General features: G+C 44.0%; 1 protein-coding gene across 1 annotated transcript; it reads left to right on the top strand.

The window, feature by feature from the left end:
* The first annotated feature begins 256 nt into the window (after positions 1-256).
* COQ2 (coenzyme Q2, polyprenyltransferase) lies at positions 257-8,857 on the top strand. The gene is made up of 7 exons (XM_087736598.1): positions 257-483; positions 805-971; positions 3,504-3,625; positions 3,859-3,944; positions 4,845-4,978; positions 5,425-5,613; positions 8,329-8,857. Exons 1-7 carry the CDS (start codon positions 273-275, stop codon positions 8,482-8,484), a joined length of 1,065 nt encoding a protein of 354 aa, XP_087592724.1. The 5' UTR covers positions 257-272; the 3' UTR covers positions 8,485-8,857.
* Positions 8,858-10,290: the final 1,433 nt, after the last annotated feature.

The raw sequence follows: 10,290 nt of genomic DNA, 5'->3' as shown, positions 1-10,290 counted from the left end.
GCCGACACCTGCCGGGCCCCGCCGCCTGCGGGGAAACGGCTGCGCCAGCGCCGCCGCAGTTTCGATTCCCGGGACTGAGGCAGCAAACGGCGGACGGCAGCCGGGCGAGGAGGGGCGACGGCCTCCCCGGGCACGCGGAGGCGGGGACGCCCGGGCCCGGCCCCGCCTCGGCCCCGGCCCCGCCCCCTCGGACGGAGCCCGGGGGGGGGGACGTGGGCGCTGCGCATGCGCAGCGCCGCGTGCCACCGCTCCGCCGGAAGCGCGGCGGCAAGATGGCGGCCCTCCTGGCGCGGCTCTGTCGGGGGGCCCCCGGCCTCCGCGCCGCCCGCCTGCCCCTCGCCGCCGCCGTCCCGCCGCTGCGCCGCCCCTCCGCGCCGCCGGCGCCCCCGCGGCCGCTCAGCTTTTCGGCGGCCGAGCTGGTGCGCGCCGCGCCGGGCCCGCTGCGGCCCTACCTGCGCCTCATGCGGCTGCACCAGCCCGCCGGTGAGCGGGGCGGGGCGGGGCGGGGCGGGGGCGGCGCCGGCGCCGTAGCCATGGCGACGCGGCGGCCGTCGTGACGCGGTAACCATGGCGACGCGTGGGCTGCGGCGGCCGCTGCGGGCCGGGGCCGCAGCCGGTGCCGGCCCCGGGGAGGGCGGGGGCCCTGTGCCGGTGGCCGTAGCGCACCCACCACCCCCCCCCGCCCGGGCAGAGTTTTGGCAAAACACCGCGTGTCTGCCCGGCAACGCCGCCCCTCGGCAGCCCCGCCGCCCCCCGCTCCTCGTTACCCCCCTCACCCCAGCCGCGGATTTTGTCTCCCCTCAGGGACGTGGCTGCTGTACCTGCCGTGCACCTGGAGCATCGGCTTGGCGGCCGAGCCGGGCTGCCTGCCCGACTGGCACACGCTGTCCCTCTTCGGCGTCGGAGCGGTGCTCATGCGGGGAGCCGGCTGCACCATCAATGACATGTGGGATCGCGACTATGACAAAAAGGTGGAGAAACCCCCGTGGGCTTGCAAAGACCTAGGGAAGTGAATTGCTGGTTAATGAACCGAGTACACTCATCACCAGTGATTCCTTGCTGAGTGCAGGCACAGGGCTCCAGGTGCAGAAATTCCTCCGCGTTTCTGCCTGAGATGCATGCAGTTAATTTGTCTGCGTTTCCTCCTAGAATAGTAGAAATCATTTTATTTTGTAAAACACTTTCTGTGGAGGACTGTAATAAGTCTTCTAGAACACTTACCTTTGTGTAAGATAAAATACATGTACCTGAACAAGTTTATTTTTCAACTTTGTTTTGCATGACAGAACAAAATAAATAACACTTTTTTGTTACACTTGCCGGTTACGATTGTCCTGGTTTCGGCTGGGACAGAGTTAATTTTCTTCCTAGTAGCTGGTATGGTGCTGTGTTTTGGATTTAGGATGAGAATAATGTTGATAACACACTGACGTTTTGGTTGTTGCTGAATAGTGCTTACACTGGTCAAGGACTTTTCAGCTTCCCCTGCTCTGCCAGCAAGAAGCTGGGAGGGGGCACAGCCAGGACAGCTGACCCAGACTGGCCCAAGGGCTGTTCCGTACCATATGACGTCATGCCCAGTATATAAACTGGGGGGAGTTGGCCCTGAGGGGGGACCACTGCTCGGGGATGGGATGGGCATCAGTCAGTGGGTGGTGAGCAGTTGCATCCCTTGTTTTTCCTGGGCTTTGTTCCTCCCTCTCTCTCTCATTGTTTTCCTTTTTTTATTTCAATTATTAAACTGTTTTTATCTCAACTCATGAGTTTTCTCACTTTTGCTCTTCAGATTCTCTCTGCCATCCCACCGGGGGCAGGGAGGGTGAGTGAGCGGCAGGGCTGTGTGGTGCTTGGTTGCCAACTGGAGTTAAACCACAACAACAATCTACCCAAGAACCACTTCTTTTTTTTTTTTTTTTTTTTTTCTAGTTTTCAGGAGCAGAGTTTCCTTGAGTGTTGTTAATTTCTTCCTAACATAATAACATAAGAATGGCTGTTAAGAGTATCATGCCCAAACCTGAGCTAATCCTCTTCTCTTATGTTGTACTTTTCATCTCCCTTTTGTTCAGAAGAGGGAAATAAGCAAAAGGCAGTGCCCAGGGTCAGATGTTGCAATGTGCACAGGTGCAGGCTTGGAGGGGAGTATCCTGGTGATGCGTCACTGTTTGCTTGTCCTGTTTTATGTTCCTATAGTGTTCCTCTGGTTTTAGGTTTCAGCGTCGGCAAGAGACCGGATAATGAGCCAGTCTGATGTGTGAAGTTCTTTGTATAGCGCTGTTGTGTTTGTGCTGTTGGGAAGGCAATGAATCAGTACGAGTTTTGTGGCAGCTTTGGAGGGTTTAGGGTTCAGAGGTTATTCACAACTACATAGGCTAAAAATATTTGACAAGGTTGGGTGTGTGATTAGTAAGGTGGAATTTTCAATATAATTCATTCGTTTATGCATTAATGGGATGCGGTTAGATGTAAAGTTTTGAAAATTCCCATTTCAGCTCTTTCTTAAATATCTTAAAAGGATAGCTTCAAAACAAGTGCGACAGAGGCCAGGTCAAGAGCAGGATATTGACTTGTGTTGGTGATGGTTGTCTGGGGTTTTAGATTTTATGTTACTGATTATTTGGGACATGTTTTCTTTTCTTTAAATGAAAGACCCCATGTTTGGTTACGACGTGCAGTGGAATTGGTCACAAAGATGTTAAGTGCATGTTTAAATTGCAAAAGCAGTATTTAACATTTAACATAACCTGATTGGGGGGGAGAACAAACTAAAAGTTTATTTAAATTCACATTATTAAAGCATATGCAGAACACTTTATACATACATAGTATTCTGTAAAAAGTTGGCTTTTGAATGTCTTTGAATAGACTTTATACCGTTTTCATCAACAACTTTTGTCTTTTTTTTTTTTTTTGGCAATGGTCGCCTTTGGCAAGTAACTCACCATACATTTCAGTTTAATTTTTTTCTGATATTTGTTTCTTCCTTCAGTTTGCCTTGTATGATTTCTTGTTCCAGACAGAGTTTCTAAACTCCATTGTATCCCGATGAGGGTTAAATTACTTGTCCTTTCACTATTGCCCTGCATCTTTACGATATTTTACATGGTAATCACTTCAAAGCGTTTCAGCACAGAAGTGCTGCTCGAAATTGTGATAGTTAGCTCACAACTTTTTAAGTCTGATTTTTTTTTTCCCCTAAGGTAATAAAGCTCATATACAAGATGTCTCCAGTGTTTCTCATCAGCCTCATTGCACACAAGTGGCGCTTTATTTCTGCTCTAGTTTTTAAAGCCTGCATGCTTCTATTACAAGCGCTTCTGCTTAGAAATACAGCTCACGTCTGTGATGATATGCTAGGTTTGTATTGTTGAAGGAACCCTGTCTGATACATTCTGTGAGCTGTTTCTGTTTTCCGCTTATATGTCAATGGTGTGACTTTTAGTTTTAAGATACATTGGAATGTGTTATGTTGGATTTGGTATTAACATTATTCTTTCCATTTTTAGGTTGCGAGGACAGCAAGTAGGCCCCTGGCAGCTGGAGATATCTCCACTTTTCAGTCCTTCATTTTTCTTGGGGGACAGCTTAGCTTGGCACTTTGTGTGCTTTTGTGTCTGAATTACTATAGGTGACGTATAAATTTATCTTTTGGTTTTTTTAAATTTGATTCCAGGTCCAGAGTTAAGCACAGAGATTTTCAGCAGAAAAGGTGTTGGGGGCAGAGGGAGGAGGTTATTACTCATGAAATTGTATTTGAAAGTAAAAGAATTAGTTCAGTACTATGTACAGCTCATGTAATGCTGCACTATATCTTGTGATCTTTAGACTGGCAAACAATAAACCTCTTGCTACTTTTTACAGTATCATTCTGGGAGCGGCCTCTTTGTCTCTTGTGATCACCTACCCTCTGATGAAGAGAATAACGTATTGGCCACAGTTAGTTTTGGGTGAGCTGGAAATATTTTTACTATTTTTTTCTATAGATGTAGTTTTTGGGGTGTTTTACAAATTAGTAATTGAACCTCAGCAATCTGATTTTTTTATAACTTTATATTAAAATAAGAATACCTTATAGACAAAGTTCTGTTGTGCCAGAAGGTTCCTAAACAATTTATACCACATATAAGAGCTGATGTTTGGGTTTGTTGGGGTTTTTTTTGTTAAAAATCAGTTCCTTATTTTGACAGAGTGAGGGGAGGGAGAAAATAAATATTTGTCATTTGAGAATCAGCTTTAGTTTCAGGGTTATCTCGAAACTTTTCTTAAGCGTCCATTTGTCCTGCATTTCAGTCTTCAGCCTCTAAAATAACTCCTGTGCAGAAACTGATGGTGCTTGTATTTCAGGTTGAGGTACTAAAGCATATCTTTGTATCTTGGCCTTCACATTCCAGCTGCCTTCAGCTTTTCCAACCAAAATTGACATTTTCAGCTTTGAAGTACCATGGTTGGCTGCTCTGCACTCTTTTGCAGTCAGTTATACTGGCGTCTTTTGTTATACTGACATCTGACTTTTTTACTTAAGACTTTACGTTTTAACTTTAGATCCCTTGTTTGAGTACAATGGAATAATACTGTGCAAATGTTTCCCTGTGCTAATTAAGTCAAATTTAATGTGGGGAAAAACGCGTGCCTATACATATTTCTCCTTGTACGCCCAGAGTATTTAATGTCAAATTACTTGTATTTATTACCTGACTGAAAATAAGTGGTAATAGAGATGCCAGTATTGTACAAAAAGCTGCTGATATGATATACACTCGAACAAGTAATATTTAATTCTATACATGTAATTGAGATTGCTCCTGCCAATCTTGTAACTTTTTTTTTAACTCTCTTTATGTTTTTAGGACTTACATTTAATTGGGGAGCCCTTCTTGGCTGGTCTGCCGTCAGAGGGTCGTGTGAGTGGTCTGTGTGTTTGCCCTTGTACTTAGCTGGAGTAATGTGGACGCTGGTATATGATACCATTTACGCACATCAGGTAGAGTAACAGTGGGAAATTTTAGATATCTGTGTATGTTTGCGTATTTAACTTACAACTTTGTTGTCAAACAGCAGTACTAACCTGTTGCAGTTCTTTACCCTCAGCTGAGCTAAAACAGCACCAAAGACACCCCAGCCCTTGGACCTTTTATTGCTCTTTGCAAATGTTTTACATATCAGGTAGAAAGCTGGAAGTATAATGCACTTTGTGTGCTTACGCATTTGCATTGTGTAAATAACTGTGACGTTGGTATTAGCTCTTGGCTGCTAAAGCAGCTCTAAGGACCAAGCTAATTTAAATTTTAATGTAGGGACCTACAAACGCACTTAAATTGGGTTCTTAATAAGCAGTGTTGGAAACTTAAGCAAGGCCCCCCTTTTTATTTTTCTTATGAAGCGGCAGTTGGATTGTGGATGTTTTGCTAATTCACCCTTTCTTTCTAGGATAAGAGGGACGACATCATTATCGGTGTGAAGTCAACAGCATTACAGTTCAAGGAGGATACGAAGCAGTGGCTCAGTGGCTTCAGCCTTGCAATGCTCCTGAGTTTGTGCGTGGCCGGAATGAATTGTAACCAGACGTTCCCGTATTACTCAGCTGTGGCTGCCATAGGGGCTCACCTAGCGCACCAGGTTTGATGGATTTATTTATACTTTTTCCATGTGGAAATTCTTGATAAGAAATCAGAGTGCTTTTCAACCCCCATCAATTCGCCAACTACCTAAAAAAAAACAATTCCTGTAAAGGGAACTGAAGTCTTCTGACAATAAGCTTGCTTCTCTTAAGTACCATTTGCAGACCTTTTGTTTGAAGAGACCTCCAGTGGTCCACAGACTGTAGAGCACTGGTTTGCAATCTGTTCCTAACCAAAAGAACTGCCTCGGGTTAAGCTGTGATCTCAAGGGAACGGTTTTCTTCTTGCTTCCAGTAGCGGCTGCAGCTAGATCCACCTCAATGTCCTGCAAGATGGTGCAGTTTTTACTGTTCTGATAGAGCTCTTGCTATGTCTGGTGCATATGATCTGAGACTGCAATTGATGTATATTGTGATCACTCACTTTAAAATATTATATGGTGTATAGTATCAAGGACACATGCAGGCTTTTTTTAATAACATGCTGTACAGTAGCTATATGAAAATGAATGTTGCATGTTCTGTCTCTCGGAGATGTTAATTTTACATCTAAATAATTATTCTGTACTGTGGTCTGGAGCTTCAGTCCGGGATCTGACAGTATAACAAATTTTTCTGTGGCTTGTTCACCTGTAGCAGATATTATAATTTTATAGTAATTGATAGTTCTAATTCACAGTTCTTTTTATAGCAGAGAACAATCCAGTTCGGTCTTGTAGTTGTATTAGTTTATAAATTTTAATGAATAACAGAAATAAATTAGCTTTGTCAGTAAATGAAGCAGATAGGATCTTGTTACCCTGTACTTTCTGAATCCGAGCAACTGTGTTGCCCAGTCTTGTAGTGACAGGTCAGTCTGTATGAAAATTAATTGCTGGTCTTGATAGGTGAGTGATAGCAAAGTGGTTTGCAAGTAGTAAAACCATCAGCGGTCTGAGAAGTTAAGTCTGTGGTTAACATGAAACTTTATAAAGCACATTAGACTTACGTTACACTTTAATGGGGGGAGCTCACGCAGGTGATGGATGTGGAACATACCTCTGAGTAAGAAAATTCTTGTGATGATGTAGTCTGGTACTTGTCAGCCACTGCTTTTCGTAGCAATTGTGCTTGGAAATCTGTGAGGGAAAGAATACTACGTTCCGCTGCATAATCATTTACAGTTTGTATTGTCAGAGGCCTTACATTGTAGTTTTGGCGCAAATGGAAATTACTTTCCTGCAGGGAAGGTTTTGATAAGTGAGAATGCAGACCTATTGAATGCGAGTGGTGAAGAGCACACAACATTTGTGTAGAGTGCCAAAGTCACAAGAGCAGCATTGTTCTGCGTACCACAGAGTAGCTTCTCTTTGAGTGATGACTTTTAGTTCTGCCTAAACATTCTCATGCTTATCTTCTTGTGCAAGATTTCTGAACTTAACTGAGTTTAGAAAGCTGAGTAAGCTGCATGAGGGGTAGGTTTTCCTTAATTCATTAAATTTGTGCCTGAGACACAGGAATTTGGGTCATGGAGATGTCAAATTTCTATCCCACGCGAGAAGTTCACTGACAGAAAAAGAACATCTTTTATTTGCTTTGCATTTCTGAAGGTCTGTCTTGTGAGTTAGCCGCTGTTGGGTTTTATTTGTCAGTTCAGTGTTTTCAGTTCCCTGTGCTTGAAGGGCTGACAGGTTTTCAAGGGCGTGGGTAACATCATGTCTTAGAAGCTTGTGGACAATGTTTCAGATTATTTGATCAGAACCCAGCCCTGTAGCCTCTCTACAACTGTAGATGGCAGAGGATCAGGTTTCCCAGGGAAGGTTTCCCTTCTTTTAGTAGGATACGTTTGGTTTTGACTTCTTCAGAGGCTGAATTGCAAGGTTTGAGGTTTTGGGGGGCACTTTTCTATTAATCCTTTCACTTGTTTTGCTTAACATTTCCTCTTGTCATCCTTCTTAAGACTTTTGCACCAAGTTTTGTTTCCAGAAATATTTTTCAGTAACTTTGCTTTTGCTGCGCTGTGTGGTTTTTCTCACCTTGAGTTGTGACTCACAGCAGACAGCTGCCAAGCTGGGCAAGCCTTGCTTCTAGCTGTTGTTGCAGGTGTCCCGGTTCTTTCTTGCAAGAGAGTTGAACGGACACGGCTAAGAGCGACTGGACTAAACCAGCCCTGTGTGACTAGGCAGGGCTGGGCACCGTCCTGTGCGTTCCAGTTAGCCTGATTCACTGCTGGCTCTCCAGTGCTTTGTCTCTACTGAAACACAGAGCAACACCTTGCAGCAGAGATTTAAAGGTGCAGGAAGGTTTTGGGGGGGGTATTTTTATTTAAAGTTCCCATTGAAGAATCAGGTGGCCACCTACGGAGGAAAATCTCAAAAAGACTTATTTACATGCCCAGATATTTTTACATTTTTAAATATCAAACCAGACACACCAATATCCAGGCTGTTTATACAGTCCTTCATCGAGAGGGTCCGGGAATCATGTTCACATGTGATCCTCGACTTCTCTGCTGTATGTTGAATAAATCTGTCAAGTCAAACATAGATGCCAGTTATGCAAAAAATTCTTTGTAAGCCCAGAGTATTCCTGTTTCTTGTGGAGGTAAGGGTGGACTTCAGAATTTGACATTCAGTTTTTGAAGTTACAGATCTTTTTGTGTCTCTTTGTGATGTGTCAAATATTTATGAGTCTGTAGAATAATAATGCTAGAATGTTATATTGTGCTTTTGCAGATTTACACTTTGGACATAGACAAACCTGAAGACTGTTGGAAGAAATTTGCTTCGAATCGTACTGTAGGAGTTCTGCTCTTCATAGGGATTGTGCTTGGAAATCTGTGGAAACGAAAAGACTCAAAAAATGTAGAAGAGCCTTTAGAAAACAGGTAGTTGAAATTACTATAAATACTGATATTTTAGTCCAGCTAAAATGTAAGTACTGTAAGAAGGAAAACACTTCTAACATAACTATAGCTGCTTTATACTGTTTGTTTATAAAAGCTGGTGAAAACATTCTGGTTTCTAAAAACATGCAAATGAGATTATCCTACAATGTCAGTTTTGACTACCCTTAAATGACTTCAACCTTCATAGAAGCTTCGACAAGTGAAGCTGCTCTGCTTGTCCTGTGTAGTAGAAGCAAACTTCTGTCAAGCTCTCAAGACTGTGAGCCCAGGATTTCATACGAAACATGTCTCTGAGTGACAGCACGTGGCAAATTGCAAAGTGATTTCAGGATGTAAATAAAATCTGGCTGTACGTGTTTGGTGTTCTGATTTATTACATGAATAATTTTCAATTTGAGTGAGCACTTGTTGCGTGAAAGAATTGCAATAACAATTTTTATCCTGAGATGTCTAGAAGCAGTCAGGACTCTCTGAGTGTGTGAGGTCCAGAATAAGACGCCAACAGAGAAGTATTTAAAATTACCTTTTGCTCTTGCTGTGATTGCTGGCACTGGTTCCTTTACATATGAAAAGAACAGGCTTTTGTAAAGTTGCCTGCACAGAGTGAGCTGAGCTCATTTATCAAGAATGATTTGAACACAGACTACTGACTTAAAACAAAAACAGAGCAGCCCAGAGCTATTGCAAAGTGTGCGTGACTGGTGGTTGACACTGAGCTACAAATTCATCATGCAAAGTGTTCCTCATTTTTTATTTTTTAATTCTATTCATTTTGACCTATGCCTACTGGTTTTATTCGTAGTTTTACAGGAAGAACTTGTTTATAGGAGGATGCCTATAAACAATAAAAATAGCAACTACAGGCTAACGATTACATTTTCAACTGGTTTAAGCTCTCTCAGTTACATGATTTGCATGGTAGTTAAACCTTTCTTTAACTCATGGTGTTAAAGAGCTTGTATGGCGCGTTCTGGAATTAATTTCTGTGGAAGGAGCAACAGACATGCCTGTTCTAGGAAAACAATACAGTGGAGTTTACCTCAGTTTACATACTGGTAGGCAACGCAGGGGCGCTTTTCTCCACAGGTGGCTTTGCGTATGCCTGCATGTGGGACTGTGGTTTGGTGATGCAAAGCATTTGGTTGCCAAACTCATTATGGTATTCCAACAACCTTCTCTGCTGTCTGCTCTGCTCCTTGAGCGGTGGGGCACAACTGTGCGTGCAGTCGCACCAAAAATAAGGCTGCGTACTGCTCTAGCTCTTGTCCTGGTTTCAGCGGGGATAAAGTTAATTTTCTTCCTAGGAGCTGGTATAGTGCTGTGTTTTGGATTTAGGATGAGAATGGTTTTGGTTGTTGCTGAGTAGTGCTTACACCGGTCAAGGACTTTTCAGCTTCCCGTGCTCTGCCCGGTGCACAAGAAGCTGGGAGGGGGCACAGCCAGGAGAGCTGACCCAGACTGGCCCAAGGGCTATTCCGTACCGTATGCCGTCATGCTCAAAACTTTGGGGAGCTGCCCAGGAAGGGGGACTGCTGCTTGGGGACAGGCTGGGCATGCATCACTTGCTTTGTATATTATTATTACTACTACTACTACTATTTTACTTGATTTTATCTCAATTATTAAACTGTTCTTATCTCAACCCATGAGTTTTCTCACTTTTCCTCTTCTGATTCTCTCTCCCATCCCTCCAGGGAGGTGGGAGTGAGCGAGCAGCTGTGTGGTGCTTGCTTGCTGGCTGCGGTTAAACCACGACAGCTCTGAAGACGGGTGTCATATTTTAAGGGTA

This window comes from Nipponia nippon, unplaced genomic scaffold, assembly GCF_047370975.1.
Source record: "Nipponia nippon isolate SJK-2023a ecotype South Korea unplaced genomic scaffold, ASM4737097v1 scaffold_6, whole genome shotgun sequence".
Classification (NCBI taxonomy): Eukaryota; Metazoa; Chordata; class Aves; order Pelecaniformes; family Threskiornithidae; genus Nipponia; species Nipponia nippon.
The sequence above is the reverse complement of the archived record's forward strand: the minus strand, read 5'-3'. Positions and strand labels throughout refer to the sequence as shown.